The following is a 21,017-nucleotide window of genomic DNA, read 5'->3' as shown; positions in this document are numbered from 1 at the left end:
TTGCACGGAGGTGGCTGGGATGAGGCATCCTGCCTGTGAATTTATGGCTCTGTGGAGCGTTAGCAGAGCCTCCCTGGCCAGCCCTGGGCTGAGAACCCAGCCCTCCTCCACAGCACAGGGGCCTGACCTTCCCAAATCCCTGCTCTGCTCCGTGCTGAACTCACACCTCCTGTGCACCTCTGGCTGCCTCCCCCGGGCTGGGACCTGCTGCTTTCCATCCAGTTGCAAGAAGAGTTCCAGGAATCAGATGCTGCCGAGCGTATTCCTGCGGTGTCTGTTTGAAAAAAAAAAAAACCTGAATAAAAACCTGGTCTGGTTTCTAAATTTAGAAGCAATGCAGGCAGCAGCTCTGGAGGCGATTTCGCTGAGCTAATTATCCTGTTAGATAAAGCATCTCCTGCATTGTCTAATCAGATGAAAATATCTGTGTTACAGATGGTCCCTTCCATTCATTATTCACTAAGGAGATTAAGTTTCTGAGAGAGAGGAGGAGCAGGATGAGGGAGGGGACAGTGGAGGAAGAGATTGAGTGTGGCCCTGTGGCTGTCACCCTGTGGATGTGTCCCCTGCTCCCCGAGTGAGCAGCAGGGATTCATCAGCTGGACTTTCCTTCCCGGTTCTTGTCTCACTCTCAAAATTACTGCGAACCACCGAGCTGAATGGGATTTTTTGGGGGGGGGATTTTTTTGTATGCTCTGTGTCAGTTGATGTGTAAAGAGCTCCTTTCCTTCTTTTAGGGCATTGTTTATTGATCACTGCCCCAGCACAGCGGGTAAGGAGCTTACAGGGGTCAGGCAGCTCAGTCTCTGTTCGAGGGGAGCATCCAGGAATCACTGCCTTGCTTCCAGAGGGAAAAAAAACCTCATTTTCTCCCAGCCTCCACTGATCATCTGCTTATTTCTGTACTCCAGTGTTTTTCCTGGTGAAGTCTTTCCCTTGACTCTTGGCTAAGCATGAGCTGGGGAAGCAGTGCCACTCAAAAATAGATGTGTTTGAGGTGGGCTGTGGTTCATTTGAATTGTTAAATGGCTCTGGCTTGCAAAGTGTTCATCCTCCATGGGTGATATCAGGTTAAAACCTGGAGATTTTGGTTCTAAGTGCTCTTCTAACCACACAGACAGGGCAAACACACAGTGAAACTGGACCCAAGTGAGGCCTAACAGCCACTTAGGTTGGATTTCAAGGCCTTTATACGAAGTTTAGCATTTCAAAATCGTTTCATGTTACGCCGCTTCTCTGTTCTCTTGCAGACTGTGGCGTTTGTGGTTCCTGGTTTTCCCAATGTTTTTCTTTCCCTGTTAGTGTAGGAAAACCCTGTGGAGACTTCACAAACTGGTGGTGTGGAGAATGCCATAGAGAAGCTGACTTGCAAAAAGCTGTCATAAAATAAACACGGTTGCCTGTCATGTCGGTTTTCTTTGACTTTGTCTTGGTTACTCAGCCGTGGAACTGTTCACTACAAGAATAGATAAGGCTGAGACAAAATTATCTCTTTAAAATCAACCTAGTGATGGTGTCCACATATAGACATCCAGAAAAAAAAAATCTTTCCTTATATGAGATGAGAAAAACTCTCCTTAGAATTTCTTTGATGTTGAGTGTCTGGTTTAGCTTCTGACAGTACCCAGCAAGGTGTCCTCAGGTTGGATGTGTGAGTTCAGCTTCCAGCTTATCCTCTGGTTTTATGACAGCAGGGATGTCAAAGGAGCTTCCCCTCCCAGCAGGTGGGAGACCACAGGTAGTAATTCTGGTTTAACTCTGATTTCAGCCCAGCTGGTGGAACAGGTATCTGTGAATAACTTGAGTTCATCTTGCCCGCTCTGTTCAGTTTCTAGCGCTTAAGGCTCTTGACAAAGTTCTTGATCTCTTGCCTGAGAGCCCTGAACGTCCACTTTTCTCCCTCTTGTGCAGCAGCAGGACATTTCAGTGGTTTCTCCCTTCCTTTCCTCCTGGAGGCAGCCCCATTCCTGTTGGCACCTGTGGCTTTGTCCTTCCCAGTGGCTCAGGCAGGTTTGTCACCCCCTCTGTCCCGGAGTGGCACCAGGCCCTGGAGGTCCCTTTGGGTGCTCCCAGGCTGAGCCAGCCCTGAGGGAAAGAATCACTGCACTGCTTGGGGTTGTCACTAATGAGAATTAGTGCTGCCATGTGAAATCCTCGCTCCTTCCCATACCGAGAAATCAGTGCAGGAAAAGGATCCTCAGCAGTCGCTGCCGTTGCTTTGATGTTCCTGAGGTTCTGGCACAAACCATCATCTTCAAAGGGTGTCATCAGCATTAATTATAGAGTTGCACCTTATTTTTTTCTCTCCTCCTCTTATCTTCCTCCCCCAACCCTCCTCCTGCCTGACTTGTGGCACAGCAGAAGAGCGTGGCCCATGGGCTCCTCTCTCATTTCCAAACCACGACTGAGGAAGCATCAATCTGTGCAAGAGCTCTGTGCTCACCTGGGACTTGACGTGGTGCCATCAGAGAGGTGCTCCACAAGCCACTGAAGTCATAACTGTATTTATTTTCAAACAAGGCCTTTGTGCTACTTCATTTCCAACTTGAAAGTGTTTGGAAGTGCTCAGGGTTTATATTTAGCACCACAAAAATCAGATTCTTGTTTGTGCAGTGCAGCAAGAGCCTGAACTGGGAGCCAGGGCCCCCAGCGGGAGCTGTTCCCAATCCAAGCTCAGCTCCCTCTGCTGAGGGGGGATCAGCAGCTGTGGGGGCTTCAGGAGGCGTTTGCTGAGCAGCTTTGGAATGAGTTCCAGCACTTCTGGCTTCTCCATGGAGCAGCCAGAGACCCTTCTCCATGGAGCAGCCAGAGACCCTTCTCCATGGAGCAGCCAGAGACCCTTCTCCATGGAGCAGCCAGAGACCCTTCTCCATGGAACAGCCAGAGACCCTTCCCTGTCCTTGCCCTGCAGGAGAGCGCCCGAGGGTGGGAGAAACCTCGGGGATCTGGGAATGAGCAGGGTGAGCTCTCGCTGCTCCACCCCTGGGTTTGCAAAAGGTTTCGTTTGTCCCTGGTGGTCGTGGGTTCAGGGATCCGGTGCTCAGGGAGGTTTGTCCCTCTCCGAAGGGAGCAGTAGGGAGCCCTGTTAACCCCTCTGTGTTTCTGTGTTCTTTGTCTTGTTTTCAGCTGGAAAGAGGTGACTTCCTCTCAGAAGAATGGAGAGAGAGGATTGCAAACACAAGGTACAGCACAGCAATTGAACGCTGCTTTCTGAGCTGGATATTTGGGAGTTTGTATAATGGAAATTGGGAGGCTGGCCAGCTTTTTATATAGAATTTCCATAGCAAATACCCAAAGTCTATCTGCCAACTCTTACACTGGCCTCTTTAGATCCTGTTTTCTGACTACAAGAATGGCTTGGAGTGCACGTCCCATGATATTCCATACAAGGGTGTATCCAAGATAAATTCTGGTTACAGGAGGAGCACAAACCTTCATTTGTTTTGCATGTCCCCATAGTTCATGTCATTCTCTTGGCTATGGGGGCACGCAGGCTCACTTTCCCTCTTATGAAAAGACCCAAGTGAGTTTGTTTCAACTTCAATTGAAAGTTCATTTAAGCTAATTGTCTTGAAGATGTATTTATGTCGAGAGCTGCGCAGAGGGCCGGGCTCCTTTCTGAGGGAGCAGAAAGGGAGTAAATTTGTTAAAAGCAATAAAAGTCGTCTGTATTTTTAAAAGCTTTGCATTCTTTCAGCCTTATGGGTAGAAAAAAAAAAAAACCCTCTTTATTTTTACATGACCTTCTGGGCCACCCTGTTATGTGGGGGAATGGAAGGCAGTTGTCAAAGAGAGCTCTGAAAGCCTTCAGAGCTGTGGCGATTTCTGGATTGCTCCCAGAGCTCTGGTTTTGAGAGCCCGGAGGAGGCGTCTGCCAGGCTGGTGACTCCTGCAGGATCCTGTCCCTCGCTTTCTTCTGGAGGTGCCTTTTAATTTGTGGACAGACTCGACCCTTCCTTGCAGCACACTTGGGTTTGGCTTCGTTGCTTGTTATTCCAAGTGCGCGATCCTCTGCTGCCCGGGCAGCTTTCCTCGGAATGAATTTAAATTTTTAGAGAAATTTTTGGCTGCAGGAGCTCTGACTGCACCCAGAAGTGCCGGGGGATGTTTGGTTTCGTGTGGCACGGCGCTCGCTGTGGGTCTCAGTGCTGCTCCACCTCGGATTGGGGATGGTTTGGGTTGGAAGGGACCTTCAGTTTCATCCAGTGCCACCTCTGCCAGGGGCAGGGGCACCTTCCTGTGTGTCAGGCCCTGTCCAGCCTGCCCTTGGCCTCTTCCAGGGGTGAGGCTGGTTCCAGGACATGGTTCCCTGGGTATTCCAGGGGATCTCTGTGCCTGTGGCTTGGCAAAACCTCCTGGAACGAGGGCTGAGCCCAGGGGGGATTTGGGGTTCCTGTGCCCTGCACGTGCACGCAGCATTCTGTGCCAGAGTGAACGCTATAAAAACGCACATCTGCAGGCTCTGGCTTCTTCCCTTCCCCTCCTGGATGTTTTCTACTCCCATTAATATGTTTGGCTCTTTTGCAAGGCCTTTTTTTGGCACATGGGAAGGAGGAGGAAGAAACCCCTGCTAGTTTTACTTGCCAGGCAGGGTTTCCCAAATTTCCAAGAGCAAGGCGTAGCAAGAATAACTTCTTTTCCCCTTGGTACATAAACATTTTTTTTTTCATTCGTGGTTTTTAATAGCTTTGACTGCTGCTCTTAAACTCCGTGTCCTTATTGAACACGTTTCATGTGTGGAGGCACTGGGAAGGGAGTTTTCCAGCAAAGAAATCAGTTCTTCATGTGGGAACAATAGGCCAGGGTGGCTTTTACACTTTATAGAATCCTGGAATATCCTGAATTGGAAGAATCCCACCAGGATCATCATTCCAGCCCCTGTCCCTGCACAGACACCCCAACAATCCCACCCTGAGCACCCCTGAGAGCGCTGTCCAAACGCTCCTGCAGCTCTGGCAGCCTCGGGGCTGGGACCATTCCCTGGGGAGCCTGGGCAGTGCCCAGCACCCTCGGGGGGAAGAACCTTTCCCTGAGCTCCATCCCAAACCTCCCCTGAGTGTTCACTCAACTTCCAAGAGGTGTTGAGGACTCTTGTTGCAGCCTGGTAGTTAATGGGCACCAGGGACAATTAGACCAGGCTGATTAGACCTTAAAACTAAAAGGGTGTTTATTTTAAAATCTGTGGCGTGTTCCGTTTCTTTCCCAAACCTTTTTATCATTTATGGGATTCTACCTCTGTACAAAATTCTTTGTTTCCATGTGATTGTTTTTTTTCCAGAAACACACCCCATCCCTCATTAAATTTCCTAACCCAGGAAAAAAGATGCAACTCCTCTGTCCTGGGTAGGGCTGGAGTGCTGGGTTTAGGACAGGGACATGAGCTAAGATGTCACTGTCTTCTGGTATCAGGGGGATTTTGGAGCTGGAAGAGAAACAGCTGTGGCTGCCCCTGGATCCCTGGCAGTGCCCAAGGCCAGGCTGGACAGGGCTTGGAGCAGCCTGGGACAGTGGGAGGTGTCCCTGCCATGGCAGGGGTGGCACTGGATGAGCTTTAAAGTCCCTCCCAACCCAAACCATTCCATGATTCTAAAATACATGTTGATATTTTGCTGTAATATTTTAAGTCCCCACCAAGAAGTAACGGGATGAAGTGCTGAGTGTTGCTGTCCACGTGTTGTGTGGCAGGAGCTGTAGAGTTGGGGACAAGCAGGGTTTGTCCCTGGCAGGAGGGGCTGGGAGGGCTCCAAGTGGCTGTGGTGGGACTGGGGATGTTCCTGGCTCCCTGATCTTTAACTGGATCGTTGTTTTGCAGTGTTATTTTTGTGAATAACTTTGCCTTCGGGCCTGAGGTGGATCACCAGCTGAAGGAGCGCTTTGCAAACATGAAGGAAGGTAAATCCATCTGGAAATGTTTTTTTTCCCTTGGTTTCCTGATTCCTGTGGGAGCTGGGGTGGGAGGGGAGGGCTCGGTTCCAGCTGGCAAAGCCAGGCCTTGGGGTTTGTTCTGTGCCTTGGGGCCAAGTGTCTGCACCACGGTGGGATATTTCTACTTCCCACCTTTGTGTCTGCCCAGACCTGCCTGGCTTCTTGCAGGGAACACTCTGGAGCAGGGTTGGGGCGGGAGGAGCTGCTGGTCTGTCCTTTCCTCTTTTGGAAGCCCACAAAACACCCAACAGCCAAGGCCAAACTTCCTGGATCCCTGGCAGTGTCCAAGGCCAGGCTGGACCGGGCTTGGAGCACCCTTGGAGCACCCTGTCCCTGCCCGTGGCAGAGGGTGGCACTGGGTGAACTTTAAGTCCTTCCAAGCCACCCCATTCCATGATTCTGTGCCGCAGAGGCCCAGCTTTGGGAGGCCAGTCTGTAATTCCAGGCAGAATTCACTCCCTGGGTTCTCCTGATCGGAGCTGTCGCGTTCAGTGCTGGGTGATGGCTCCTGCGACGCTGCAGTCCCCACCCCTGCGGGGCTGTGGCACTTGGGGACGGGCTTTGGTGCTGCTGGTTGGACTTGATGATCTTAAAGGTCTTTCCCAACCTTAATGGTCCCAGAATCCCGTAAAAACGGCGCCGCTGTCGCTGGGTGCTGCCGGGGCAGGCTGGGGACACCTGAGCCCGTGGTGGCCTCCCCATGGCCCTGGGTGTCTTTTCTTTGCTCTTCACCACTGGCATAAGCCCCAGTTCTACTTGGTTGTGGCAGAAATGACAGAAATAACGATTTCGAGAAAGGAAAACGTGTGGCACGAACAAAGCGACTGTGGCTTCCCCTGGCACAGCTTTGTGCTGAAATAAATAATGTGGCTTTTGGGCTCTGCTGCAAACCGTAAAACCCCCAAACTTCAGCTGTTTTCTTTAATTTAACTGGATTATTTTTTAGCTTTCAAACTTGTTTAATAGCGGCTTGAGAGCAGTGGGAAGGTGGGGATGGTTCAAGAGCCCTTTACAAGGATGGAACCTGGTTTTTCTTCTCACAGTGTGCTTCAGGCTCTGCTGAATGACCCCAAATGCCCATGAAATGGAGATTAGTGGGCTCTAAATAAAAGGGCTTTGGGGGTTTGTGTATAAAAGATGCCAAGTAGGACGGAGAAAATTGACATTTCTTTAGATTGCCACTGAGAATTAACATGCTCTTTTTTTTTTTTTTTTTCCAAGTGTTTCAATCATTTTAAAGTGATCATTGAGGTGTTACCTGGCAGGAATCATAGATTTTCTTGGGGCTGTCAGAATGAGAATTAAGGGATTTATTTCTTTTTTAATGCTATACAAGGGACAGTTTTATAGGACTGCTCTTTAGGGCTCTGGGTTCTATTTAATAAGTAGTTACTTCTAGAGCAAATAATGGAGCTGACTGTGCTCTTTTTTTTTTTCTTCCTTTTTCCAGGTGGGAGAATTGTGTCCTCAAAACCTTTTGCACCTCTAAATTTTAGAATTAACAGTCGAAACTTGAGTGGTATGATTGCACTTTTTATTGTTCATTACAGTTGTGGGTATTCATTATCTGAAAATGTCTCGGGGTGGGGCGTTTCTGCTTTTTAGAGTCGCTTAAGTAGAAAATGCTGTTGGAGTTTTAGGGCACACCAAGTGACAGGTACTTAAAATCCATCTAAAAGAAAAACCCACCCAAGAGAGGAGCAGACACTTCTGGTGGGGTTTGTGCTGCTGTGTTTTGGTGTTGGTTCCATCGATGTGTCCCTGGCTGGGCAACTTCAGAGCTGAAGAGAAGTCAGGAGTTGCAGGGTGTGATTCATTTCTTCAGCCACAAAGAGCTGCTGTGACTCACAGGGGAGCTCCTCACACCCTGAATCCAGGCAGGTAAAGCCCACCAGTCAGGATTCCTGAGCTTTGGAGGTTATGGAGCCAGCCTGGGAGAGCTGGGGGTGCTCAGCTGGAGAGGAGAAGGCTCCAGGGAGAGCTCCGAGCCCCTGGCAGGGCCTGAAGGGGCTCCAGGAGAGCTGCAGAGGGACTGGGGACAAGGGCTGGAGGGACAGGACACAGGGAATGGCTCCCAGTGCCAGAGGGCAGGGCTGGATGGGAGATTGGGCAGGAATTGTTGGCTGGGAGGGTGTTGAGGCCCTGGCACAGGGTGCCCAGAGCAGCTGTGGCTGCCCCTGGATCCCTGGCAGTGCCCAAGGCCAGGCTGGACAGGGCTTGGAGTAACCCATGGAGGGTATCCCTGCCATGGCAGGGGTGGCACTGGATGGGATTTAAAGTCTTTTTCAACCCAAACCATGCCAGGATTCTGTGAAATGTTCAACTTTGAACATCTCCTGTGCCGTGCGTTGAGCAAACAAACCTCTCCCAGACACACCCAGGCCCTGGCTCTGGGTTATTGCCAGCACAGGCTCCTGTTTTCCCTCTCCTCTGAGCACACCAGCCTGGCTGTTTGGCAGCCTTGTCCTTTGCAAGGACCTGAGCTGCAGTTTAAGGAGATTTTGGGACATTCCATGTTGTTGGTTACATTTTTGACCTTTTTCAGACTTTCTTGTTGAAACTGAGGTGTCTGTGCAGAAGCTGGGCTGACATTCTTTGTGGCTCCCTTGCAGTTCAGGTTATTCTGTGAAATTTCTCAAGCAAAAAAGCAGTCCAAGCTGGGTTTTACATCTATTTACGGTGTCCAGTGCTAAATTTTCCCTAAATCAAACCCCACCTCATTCCCTCCCTGTGTAAACGTGAGGAGCAACTCACTGAGTTCTAAATCTCAAGCTGTGCTGTCTAATTTTGGCCTAAACTGCTTTTGGAGAACAGTAATTTTTGGACTGTCAATGAAGTAAATTGTGCCTTTGGGAGTTATTTTTAAGCTGGAATTCTTGTGGGTGTCCCACACATCAGGCACCCAAACCTGCACTTTTATTCCCTGTTTAAAATTCTGTTCTGAGGCCTCTGGTGGTTTGGAACCTTATGAACCCTTGGGTGCTGGCCTGCCAATTCTTTGGAGACATGGATTTGGAAATAAAAGGGAAAAACAGTGGGATGGTGCCCCTGGAACTCCTCAAGCATTAGCAGAGCTGGGATCTGGCTCTCAGTTTGCTAAAGAGGCAAAAAGATCCTGTGTGAAGCTGGGGCCCTCTTGCAGAGCCCACCAGAGCTTGAGGAAATCCAAGAATTCACTTGGAGGGTTTCAATTAGATCTGCCCATGAAAATACAGGTATTTGGCTTCTCAAGCCTTTTCTTTCCTGGATTATTATTCCCATTTCCTTCTCTCCCTGCTGCATTTGGGCAGCACGTGCTGCTCCTTCACCTCAGAGCAGCCCTGGCCACGACTGCCAGTGGAGCCCAATTTTTATCCCATTCCAGCTCCCACCCCAGCATGGGTTCATTGGGAATGTTTTTTAGAATGCTGACATTTCAGATCTCAGTTGTTATTTAATGCTGATGGCAAAATGATATTGAGCTGATTAATTGGGGTTTGGGTGGGTGAGAGGCTTAGCAAAAGGAGAGCCAAGAGTTTCCACCAGTAAGAAGCTTCCAGGGATTCAGATAAAAAAGCCCTGGGGGGGGAAAAAAAAAACCAAAATCACCTTTGCATGCTACAAACAGGGAGAATTGTGAGAAAAAAAATTTAGGGCTTAATCCCTTTCTTAAACCGTGTTATGTTTGGGAAATACCAACATCAAATGAGCTTGTGTGGGATGTTCTGGGCCTGGGGATTATTCCAGTGACACTTCCAGGGAAATGCCATCCCCAGCCATGGCCAGAATCCTGCATGTGGAACAGGGAATGTCGCTGCTCTGCTGCCTCTGTGCCGCCCCACGAGGGGTTTTTTTGTAATACTTTTATTCATCAAGGCTTTTTTTTTTTTTTTGGTGCCTGAGCATGGCTTGAGTCACATCTCACCTGTCTGTCAAATACTCTGATCTCGAGTATGAACAGTTAAAGAATTGATACAAAACACTGGAAAAAATCAAGCTTGGAGAAGGAGGCACCAATTCCCTCAGCACCACTCTTGTCCTTAGTAGTTCCATCTGTGGGAAGGAGTGGAAATGTGGAAAGAGTTGGGACAAATGAAAACAAGTATTAAAATGTGGTTGAAATAGTGGTTGAGGTTGCTGAGTCCCAAACCTTGCTTTTTTTTGGCCTCTTCTGGATCGTTTGTGTTTAATTAGAAACGTGCCATAATTTCTCCTGCGGCCCTGCCTCTCCCTCAGCGTTTATGGGAATATTTAAGGCACATCCCATAGCTATTAGTTCTGGAAGACAAAACAAATACAGGCCAAGAAAGCAAACCCCAAACACGTTTGTGCCCGGCCCAAATGTGGGGCAACTGCCAGGGGCTGGGCTGGTGACGTTCTGGGACTGTTTAATTCAATCCTGTCGCACACATGTGTGTTTTTTTCCTTGGAAAAGTCCTGTGGGACACATTTCTTCTGAGTAACTCTGGGGTGGTTGAAGGTCCATCTCCCACGTGTTTGTTCGTGCACGGAGCCAGGAGAGGCAGAAATTCCCTCCAAGCTCGCAGCGGCGTTTTCCTGTGGGACGTGCAAACCCCATTTCCCCGTGCTGGTGCCAGCTGAGCTCTCCCCTGACCTGGCTCTCCTCCCACAGATATTGGCACTATCATGAGGGTTGTGGAGCTGTCACCACTGAAGGGCTCTGTGTCCTGGACGGGGAAACCAGTCTCCTACTACCTGCACACCATTGACAGAACCATAGTGAGTACCTGGGCTGCCTCTGCTCTGCTCCAGGGCAGCGTTTTCCACCTCCAGATCCTCCTGCCCTGGGCTTGTGGCCGTGTTTCTTTGTGGATTTACACTCCTGAGCGTGCAAACCCACTCTGGCTGCTGCAGGGTTCCTTCCACACCCCCTGGGGTTAAGGGCAGTGCTGATGCGCTGCAGAGATGCGCTGATGAAATCCCTTCTGCAGCTCCTCAGGATCGGGGTCTCCTGCTGCAATTTCCTCACAGGGGAAAGACTCAATGGGGCTTCCTCTGGTGCACAGACCGTTTCATTCAGTCATATTCAACCAGTAAATCTCAATTTTCGTTAAAATCCTCAGCTGCTGTAGAAGCGGCCCGAGCTCCGTAACAATGGTGATGCCTTCGCTGGTTTTTTAATTAAAGGAAACCAACCCCAAAACCAACCAACAACAATAAAAAAAACACCCCCAAACAACAGCCCCTCCTCCCCGAAAAACCCCACAAAAAAGCCCCCAAGCCCCCAATAAAACCCTGTGGAAATGGAAACTTCTGTGGACAGATCATTTATCCGCCCCCAAGGTTTTTTGCAGTGCTTAAAGCTGCTTTCCTTTACCCTGCTGCAGTCTCAGAAAGCTTTTGCTCGGGAATGTGCTGAATGGTGGAGTGCGAGGCTGCAGCAGCTTCAGTGCAAATAACTCCATTGCCAATCAGCCTCTGCCGAGGGGAGATGTGTGACACAACACTGAAAAACACGGCCAGGCAGCGGTGGGGATGATAAAACCTCGTAGAGGTTGGGTTCTGCCCTCTTACACAACAGGCTGGGCGCCTGGAAAGAATGGATGTGTGAGAAGCTTCTTGGTGTAGCTTATCAGAAGCAAAGCAGTCAGAATTTCTGCAGTTCCGCACTTGTTTTGAGCTAATATTTTATTCTCCTGCGTTCATCTGTCATGGCTTCGAGGATGACTCTCTTCTCTTTCTATTTTCAGCTTGAAAACTATTTTTCTAGTCTCAAAAATCCAAAACTCAGGGTAAGTTTCGATCATTTTCTGTAGAAAACTCAAAGTGAGGGGGCAGGCACGGTGAAGAATTTAATCACAGGTGGACAGAATTGATAGGAAATCAGATTTTCTTGCTAGGCAAAGAGCATGGAGCTAATTGAAGGGAAGTCTCAGATGCCATCAAGCACTAATTCAATCATGTCCATGGGATTTCTAATAGAGAATTAATGGGGCAGCCCCAAGGTGCTTTTACCTTGCGCTGGAGGTCTGTAATGAGCTATTTCTTCATTAAAGAACTGGAATTAAAGAAGGGAATGATGGTTTGAAGCTGTCCCAGTGCTCAGCTCCTGAAATGAAGCTGAGCAATGCTCTGAAATGTTCCTTTTGGGACGTGCCATTGGAGGCACAGAGTGAGTTGTCATTTGCTGCAGTCTGGGCTGTTACAGGTGGAATTAAAATGCCAGAGAATTTTTTTGGGGGGGACTGTGCAGGGCTGTGCTAACCTGAAATAATCAATGGATTCCCAGGAAGAGAATTAAGTGAGGTGAATGTTCATCCTCAGGCTGACTGGCTCTGTAAGAACAGCCTCATGGGGGCTCTGAAAGGGAATTATTTCAGGTTGCTCCACTCAAATTTGGGACAAAAAAGACTTCTTAGAGGAAAAAAAAAAGAAACAAGTTGAGGGTACTTCTGACCTTCCTCGCTTTTCACACTTAAACCTGCCGCTGGTGTGGTTGATAATGTGCTTAAATCAAAGGAGTGTTGGAATTGCCAAAAGTCTTATGCAGATTAAACCTCACCTGGAAGGTGCAAGAAAGGCTTTGACTGAGCTCTTGGAAATTTCCTGTCTGAAAGAGGGGTTTTTTTTTTTCAGACAGAAAAAGAGATTTCCTCTGAACAAGGAAATTTCCCATCAGCCTAGGAGAAAATCCACCTGAAAAGTTGCTGCTTTTGTTTTTTATTAGCCACCTCAATAAAGCTGGCTGAGCTTGAATGAGATGATGATGAATGGCTTTGCCATTTCCAGTCATGGAAGATTTTTTCAAGTGCCACCATGAAATGTTGGGGATGTGGGGAAGCTATTGAAATGTATAATAATTAATAATAATAGTAATATCCAAATGAAACCTGACCCAGCAGCGTGGGGCTGGGAGGGGAGAATATGGGAAGAGGTTGAGATTTAATCCCCTTTGGAGGTGGAAAAAAGGATTTGTTCTCACCTGAGTGTGAGCTGAGCCAAGGGAAGGTTTTTTCCCCTCTCCTTATGGAAAATTAAGCTGGGCAACAAGGTGCTCTGCACGAAAAAGTGATAAACACGGGAGCAAACGGTGAAACCTCCCATCCCTTCTCCCCAGGAGGAACAAGAGGCAGCTAGACGTCGTCAACAACGAGAAAACAAGAGTAACACAACAACTCCAACGAAGCTCCAAGACAGCAAGGTGAGCGCCCCGCGTTTGCGGGCACTGCCCGTGTTCCCTGGGCTCGTGCTCTGCGCCAGGAGAAGCCTGGCTCCCTGGGCAGCTGCTGGGTTTTACTCTCAGCACACAAACTCTGCTCTAGCCCTTGCTGTGCCCAAAAAATGTGATGGAGCGAGTTAATAAAAGCCGCACTTGGGAGTTGCGGTTCTAATCCTGGCGGGGCGGGGGGAAAAAAAAATGGTGTTGGAGGATGAATTGTTGCTTGTCCACCCTCGCTTGCATGCAGCAGGAGTTTGCAGAGCTGTCCCTGAGTCACAGCCCTCTCTCTGAATGGAGCTCAGCGTGTGCTGAGGCTCCTCTGCAAAGACTCATTTCGTTTCTTGGGTAATGCTGTGAGAAATGCCGTGCCTGTTCATGCCCAAAAATATAAAGTACTGATTGTACTCTGAGCTTGGAGTGAAGTTCAGTTGAAGAATGTAGTCAGGGAAGGACGAATAATCAGCTTTTGTTAGACAGCAGGTACAGATTTGACAGGATCACGGAACAGTTTGGCTGGAAGGGACCTCAAAGCCCATCCAGTGCCACCCCTGCCATGGCAGGGACACCTCCCACTGTCCCAGGCTGCTCCAAGCCCTGTCCAGCCTGGCCTTGGGCACTGCCAGGGATCCAGGGGTAGCCACAGCTGCTCTGGGCACCCTGTGCCAGGGCCTCAACACCCTCACAGCCAACAATTCCTGCCCAAATCCCATCTAAACCTACCTGAAGTTCCCCTCCCTCAGCATTTTCTTTCCTTTAATGAATAAATCCAGAAGAAAATGAGCACAACCCCTTGGGAGCAGCTCTTATCCCAAGCAAGTCCACTTCCCTGGCAAGTTACTGAACTACAATGCAGCAGTTTTCCTTTCACAAAGTTAAACACCACTATTAATGTTAGGTGAAAAGGAATGCTGCATATGGAGATGACCAAAAAAGTTTTTCAAAATCTCCCAGGATTCTGGTGCTGAAGAAGAAAAAGCTGCAGCAAATTCTGTTAAAAAGCCATCTCCCTCCAAGGCCCGGAAGAAAAAGCTGAGCAAGAAAGGCAGGAAAATGGCAGGGAGGAAACGAGGGCGCCCCAAGAAAATGAACACGGCGAGTACTGAACGCAAGACCAAGAAGAACCAAACTGCACTAGAACTTCTGCATGCCCAGACTGTCTCCCAGACATCTTCATCCTCTCCTCAGGGTGAGTGCAGGGACAGCCTGGAGGAGTCTCTGGAGCTCTGGCTGTGCTCGTTTTATTGCCAGGCTGAGTTTGGGTTTGAGGCATAACTTCGCTGTCACAGCACAGCTGCCCTTGAGGTGCTGGTGCTGGGATTGATGGTGATGGATGTGTTAATGGTGGTGTGGGTGGGAATAATGTGCTGGTGGTGATTAATGTGTTAATGGGGATGGCATTAATGAATTGCTGGTGTGGGGGTGGGATTACTGCTGATGGATGGTGATTAATGTATTGATGGGGCTGGGATCTGTCTGTGGGTCCTGAGCCAGGAGCTGGGGCTGAGCTCTGCGTGCTGCTCTCAGGATGGATCACAGATCCAAACCTTCCAAGCGGCTGGAGCAGCACGTGGACGTGTTTGGAGCCCTGTGCTGATGGGCCGAGCTGCTGGATCTCATGACAAATGCCATGTTTTCAGTGCTGAAGCTCCTGTCTGTGTCCCAAACACTGAGTGCTGACCTGAGGTGGTGTTTGTGTCTCTCCAGATGCCTACAAGTCACCTCATAGCCCATATTACCAACTACCTCCGAAAGTGCAACGGCATTCGTCCAACCAGCTCCTGGTGACACCCACCCCCCCTGCACTACAGAAGCTGCTAGGTAAGGCTGCCCTTGGCCTGCCCACCTCCCCTCTGGGGTTTTGCATGGGGCACGAGGGGGATTATCTCCTCCCCACCTTCCCCTGCCTCCCCCACGTCCTTTGGCATCACCACAAGGTCCCTCCTCCTGCTGAAGTTGGTGTTTCACTCTGCATTTGTGCTCTGAAGTTGGTTCGTCTCTCCTTTGGCACAACAGGCAGCAAGCCTGGATTTAGCAGGAGTAGTCAGAAACAGCTTTATTTGAAATGGAACCGTTCTCCTAATCCTGGGGAGCACCACTCCATTTCCTCTGCTGAGCTCCGAGCCAATCAACGAGGTCCTGTCTGAGGGTCTGAGGTGTGGTTGGAAAATGCACTTCATGTGCAAGGAGGGATCTAAGGGAAAACCTGGAGGGTTTTTTGTTACCTTCTGCTGCCTGTCCCCTCCAGCTGTTTGTGGCTTTTGGCATTGGGCTGAGCCAGTCCAGGATGCTCTGGGAATCTGGCAGAATGATGCTGTGTTTGTGGGCACAGTGATGTCCTTACCTTGTGCTCTCCTGCTCTTGTGTCACTCCTTGTAATAGAAAGAGAGAGAAACAGTCATTTAAAGGGATTTTTGTGGCAAAAAGAGGGATTTTGAGGACTGTTTTGAGGCAGGGTGGATGGGGACAATGACCCTGGTCTGGGCTGAGCCTCCTGCAGGTTTCTGCACACCAGGCAGGGCCAGACTGGGCTTAATCCTGGGGTTGCTTTAATGGTGGAAGGGTCATTGCTGCAGAGAAAGGGTGATGAGAAGCCAAGTGCTCCTTGGAGGGAAGAGTAAACTGGGTGTGGAGCTCTTCATGTGTGAGGAGGGAGGAGGAGGAGGTGCTGTGTTGGTGCTGGGTGAGTGCTCTGAGCTCAGGGCTGGTTTGGGCTCCTGCAGCTCATTTCTTTCATTATTTCTGCTTACAGAGCACTGAAAGCACTCAGCTCCTCTTTGCTCGTGCAAACACACTCTCAGCCCCCAGCACCTTCCTCTGCCTCTTTGGATGTGTTGTCACGATGGATCTGAGAGTTCCTTTTGTGCCAGGAGAGGGATTTTCAGAATGTTCATAATGCCTTGGTCTGACTTAGAGTCCAAATCAAAAGCAAGGGAGGAAATAGGAGTAAACAGGGGCACGGGATTTGCCCCCTGCTGAAATTTCCTCGTCTGATTTATTTTGCAGACTCGTTTAAGATCCAGTACATGCAGTTCATGGCATACATGAAAACTCCTCAGTACAAAGCAAGTCTGCAACAGTTGCTGGAGCAGGAAAAGGTGGGTCTCACGTTTTAACAATTTCTAAACAAAATTACCAGACTCTGAAGTTCCTGCCATGGGGGCAGAGTGCTGGAGATGGGAATTGTGTGCATTTACAGCCGTGCTGCTTAGGCTGAACAGCTGCCTGGGGGTTTTGTGTCAAACTCACATTTTGTGTGCTGAAATCTGCACAACGAGAGAGCTGCACCTCCCCTCTTCCCTCTGTGCCCCCACCTGACAATGCTGACTTAGAATCACAGAATCCCAGGGTGGTTTGGCTTGGAGGAGCCCTCAAAGCCCATCCAGTGCCACCCCTGCCATGGCACCTTCCACTGTCCCAGGCTGCTCCAAGCCCCATCCAACCTTGGACATTTCCAGGGATCCAGGGTCCCTCCCAACCCAAACCAGTTCCAGGATTTTATGGACCCAAACTGTCGTCACTGGTTATGGGGATTTAGCACAGTATTGGTATTGATAATCAGAATGTGTTGGATTGTGCTGATGAGCAAAGGGTGAATGTCCCAAAACACGGAAAACGTGGAAAGGCAAGGAGAGTCCTAGAGCTGTGCAATGGGATGTTTCCCTGCCGTGGAGCCACCAGCAGAGGGAGGAGATCTCCTGCCTGAGCACTTTCTTGTCTTGCTTTTTCTCAGTTATGAATGATTTCATTGCCAGATCAATTAGCCTGATGAGAGTCTGTTCCTGCTACTTCTGTGGAGGAACCTTTCCTCATAATGCTCAGCAATTAACTTGAGCTTCCAGTTCAAACCTGGCAGGGCCTGGAGGGGCTCCAGGAGAGCTGCAGAGGGACTGGGACAAGGGCTGGAGGGACAGGACACAGGGAATGGCTCCCAGTGCCAGAGGGCAGGGCTGGATGGGAGATTGGGCAGGAATTGTTGGCTGTGAGGGTGTTGAGGCCCTGGCACAGGGTGCCCAGAGCAGCTGTGGCTGCCCCTGGATCCCTGGCAGTGCCCAAGGCCAGGCTGGACAGGGCTTGGAGCAGCCTGGGGCAGTGGGAGGTGTCCCTGCCATGGCAGGGTGGCACTGGAAGCACTGGATGAAGTTTAAAGTCCTTCCAACCCAAACCAGTCTGAAATTCTGTCCAGGTCCAGCTTTTGGCATTCCTTATTAAAGCTTTATTTCACCTTGTAATCTTTGTGAGAGTGTCAGAAAGAAGCCACAGAGTTTTTTTTATCGTGTTTTTCATACTGGGAGCTCTCCAGAGGACAGAGATTAGCTCGTGCCACCCCATTCCTTACTGAGAAGTGGTTGATGCTGGCCTGGTGTTCATGAAAACCTCTTTTTCTGTGGTTATTTCCATTTGCTTTCACAGTCAATCAGCACTTACAACTTTCCTCTTTTTCCTTAAGCAGCAAAATTTTCTGCTTGTCCTGCATTTGTCAGGAAAGTCAGCATGAAGTGATCTTGTCTCCTGCACAAATGAAATGATGGTGTGCAAGGGTTGTGCCCTGCACAGAGAATGAATCAGCAGTGTGGAAAAGGCATCACTTGGTGGTGGTGTCCAACAGCTGCTGCACACTTTTAAGCGTTAAATGAGGAGTTCAGTCCGAAAATATTTTTTATGGAGTGTTACATGGTAAATTAAACCTCACAGAGGCCGGGTGAGGGGCTGGGTATGGTCTGTTCAGTAACTCCCTCTTACAGCAAGGTTTTCAAGTACAACAAAAATCCCTCTGTAATAACGATTTTTGAAATCAGCTGCTGCTTCCCAGAGTGCCCTTAGATGGAGCTGTCAGCCCCTGCAGTGCCTGGGAAGGCTGAATGAAATGCTGAAAACAAAAAATGATTTTTCAGCATCCCCCAGAGCAGCCCCTTTAGCATTGCAGGGATTTTTTTTTTCCCAAGCCAGGTCTGTGTGTTCCTGCACGTGGGGAATTTCCAGCACTGCTGCTTCCCTGCTTGGAAGATCAGTCATGGAATTGTTAAGGTTGGAAAGGATCAAGGTGCTTTTTGCCCTTGTTCCCCACTTTTCCCGGAGCAATGGCTCAGTCTGTGCGATCCCTGCTTGGCCTCAGCAGCACAAGGTGGAGAAGAGGATAATCCCAAAGCACTAATCCTGCATTTGGGGCTGGGTAAATGAGGCTCAGTGCCATCCTGCCCTTCGCTGTGCATGGCCAGGGATTGAGGGGGCAGGGATCTGTTCAGGAATGTTCTGGGCAGGGGGTGTGCTCTGAGTGGCTCTGAAATAACGGTGGCACGAGCAGGAAAACTGGTTTGGCTGATTGAGGATTTCCTTCCTGCCTCCCCCCTCAGTGTATTTTCATTTAGTGCATCTCTTCCATGAGTATTGGACAGGGAAACTGAACTGGGGCTCTGGGGATTTAGAGCCAGTTCCTGGTTTGGGAGCAGATTTCATGCAGATAATCTTTTCCAGTTCTATTTCTGCTCTGTGGGATGCGATTATTGCTGCTGCTTCACAATGCACTAGGAGGATAATAATGAGTTTTTAAGACTGCCTTGGTTGTATTTTACCATACAGGAGGAAAAAAACCTTCTTAAAAGCTCTTTGCAGCTGACTTAACTCCACCAGTATCACAGCCCAACCAATCCAGGCTCTCAGGAGTCTGGGGCAGGGCTGGACGAGCTCTCCTGTATCCAGGTTCACCCCTAAAATGCTCCACAAACTTCTTGAGATGGCCCGTGCTGCAGCTGGTGCTAAAAGTGTGTTGTGTCGCTGTTCCCTGTTGCAGGAGAAGAATGCTCAGCTGCTGGGGACAGCCCAGCAGTTATTCACCCACTGCCAGGCCCAGAAAGAGGAAATCAAACGCCTGTTTCAGCAGAAGCTCGATGAGGTACCTCTGAGCTGGGGGGATGGATATTCCTGAGTCAGCTGCATGCAAACATCTCTGGTCGAGCTGAGTAAGACCAGAGCAGTCTGAGGTCTTCAGCCTCTGCTTTGCAGCAGATGAGGCTCAGAAAGCTGCAGTCTGTGTCAGCCTCTGGTTGTGTTTGGTGTTTGGTGTTGGAATTGTTGTGTGCCCCGTGCCCAAGGAAGGGGACAAACCACAGCCCTGTGGTGCTGGGTGAAGGATTCATCCTCTGCTGCTCAAACAAACTCTGTGCTGCCAGCCAAGCTCAGGAGGAAATGTGGGGGCTCTCCACAGGCAGCAAAGCCTAAATGGCAGTTTTACAGTTGAAGGGGTGGAACAGCAGCTCCAAGGTCCTTTGTGTCCTTCCTTGTTATCCCCAGCAGCCACGGAGTGCCTTGGAGAGTGCTGGGGAGGTCCTGAGGGCTGGAGTCCTGCAGATCTCCTCAGTGTCACTTGGGAATGGGACAGGCACTGGGGATGGGGGTGGCTGGACCTTAGTGACTGATCTCACCCTTCACCTTTTAGCTGGGAGTTAAAGCTCTGACGTACAACGACCTGATCCAGGCTCAGAAGGAGATCTCTGCTCACAACCAGCAGCTGAAAGAACAGACAAAACAGCTGGAGAAGGACAACAGTGAACTCAGGAACCAGAGCTTGCAGCTGGTGGGTCCAGCCCCTGGGCTGGGAACTGGGGGTGCTGCCCTTTGCCCGAGGACAGGGCACGAGCTGGGGCTGAAACATCATCCAGCTGCTCAGGGTCCTTTGAAACAGAGGGATGATGAGGGAAACCTGCAGGGAGTCCTTATTTTACCTTTGACTTACCCCACAGCAAAGCCTGAGGTGGCAACTGGCTGTGGCCTCAGCTGTGTCCCCAAACTGCTCTGGATGGCTCTGGCTCTGGATTTGGGCAGGGAGTTTGTGCAGGGCTTGCTCTGGCCGTGGCTCCTGTGGTGCTCATCCTGGTAACTCAGAGAATCATGGAACTGGTGATGTGGGGAAAGTCCTGTAACATCATCGAGTCCAACTATCAACCAGCACCGTGGTCACCAAACACCAGGACCTCAAGTGTCAACACCTACTTGTTGTTTGAGCACTTGCAGGGGTGGGGACTCCAGCACTGCCCTGGCAGCCTGTGCCAATGCCTGACAACCCTTTCAGTGAGGAAATTTCACCCATCTCTGGTCTAAACCTCCCCTGGCCCAGGCTGAGGCCGTTCCCTCTCCTCCTGTCCCTGTTCCCTGGGAGCAGAGCCCGACCCCCCCCGGCTGTCCCCTCCTGTCAGGAGCTGTGCAGAGCCACAAGGGCCCCCTGAACCTCCTTTTCTCCAGGCTCAGCCCCTCAGGAGGTAGATGAGGGCAATATCTGGATGTGGGAGCAGTGAGGGTGGGTGATAACACTATTTTAGAAAGAGCCAGGCCGTCTCCTGCCACTCTCAGCACCACGCTGGGAGGACTTTTCAGTGGGCTGAGGGGCTCTTGCACATTCAGTGCAAAGTTCCTGCTCTCAGCTGGGACCCCAGGTGATGTGCAGAGGTGAGAGCTGTGTTTTGACCTCTATGTCCCTGTCCCTGTGTGTCCCCGCAGCTGAAGGCTCGATGTGAAGAGCTGAAGCTGGATTGGTCGACGCTGTCACTGGAGAACTTGCTGAAAGAGAAGCAGGCCTTGAAGAATCAGATTTCTGAGAAGCAAAAGCACTGTTTGGAACTGCAGGTAGGGAGCAAGAAACAAATGCAGAGTCACCAGTGTGGGGTAGCTCTAGGGAAGTGAGCCAGTTATGGGTGTTACACTAAATCTGATGGGAAAGAATGAATCAGGTGCTGCGTTTTTTGTTTATTCTTTTTTTCTTCCCCCAGAGACTGAGCTTTCTATTAGAGGATTTTAGTAAATAAGGTTGTAGATAACTCATAAAGGCAGTAGATACCATGACCTGATTCCTTGGTGATGCTGTGGGAGGAGGAATCATAGTTTATCATTACATATAATTAAAAATCACAGGCTGATGATTTTCATATGTACTCTGATGTCT

The 21,017-nt window shown here is 49.8% G+C and overlaps 1 protein-coding gene across 6 annotated transcripts in view; it reads left to right on the top strand.

Annotated features, from left to right (window-relative positions):
• Window positions 1-21,017, top strand: part of DOT1L (DOT1 like histone lysine methyltransferase) — a 72,910-nt gene that overhangs the window by 36,802 nt on the left and 15,091 nt on the right. For all 6 annotated transcript variants that reach the window (XR_005704102.1, XM_040086886.2, XM_040086885.2 and 3 more), the window contains exons 8-19: window positions 3,127-3,182; window positions 5,813-5,892; window positions 7,376-7,444; window positions 10,538-10,644; window positions 11,616-11,657; window positions 12,983-13,066; window positions 14,036-14,270; window positions 14,789-14,902; window positions 16,088-16,179; window positions 18,873-18,974; window positions 19,518-19,655; window positions 20,576-20,701. Coding sequence is in view for 5 of the 6 variants with exons in the window: in XM_040086886.2 (XP_039942820.1) it covers window positions 3,127-3,182; window positions 5,813-5,892; window positions 7,376-7,444; window positions 10,538-10,644; window positions 11,616-11,657; window positions 12,983-13,066; window positions 14,036-14,270; window positions 14,789-14,902; window positions 16,088-16,179; window positions 18,873-18,974; window positions 19,518-19,655; window positions 20,576-20,701 (1,245 nt within the window). In the remaining variant the exon portion in view is untranslated. The remainder of the gene's footprint in view (window positions 1-3,126; window positions 3,183-5,812; window positions 5,893-7,375; window positions 7,445-10,537; window positions 10,645-11,615; window positions 11,658-12,982; window positions 13,067-14,035; window positions 14,271-14,788; window positions 14,903-16,087; window positions 16,180-18,872; window positions 18,975-19,517; window positions 19,656-20,575; window positions 20,702-21,017) is intronic.

The sequence above is a fragment of the Hirundo rustica genome, chromosome 26 (assembly GCF_015227805.2).
Source record: "Hirundo rustica isolate bHirRus1 chromosome 26, bHirRus1.pri.v3, whole genome shotgun sequence".
NCBI lineage: Eukaryota > Metazoa > Chordata > Aves > Passeriformes > Hirundinidae > Hirundo > Hirundo rustica.
This window is presented reverse-complemented; position numbering and strand designations above follow the sequence as displayed.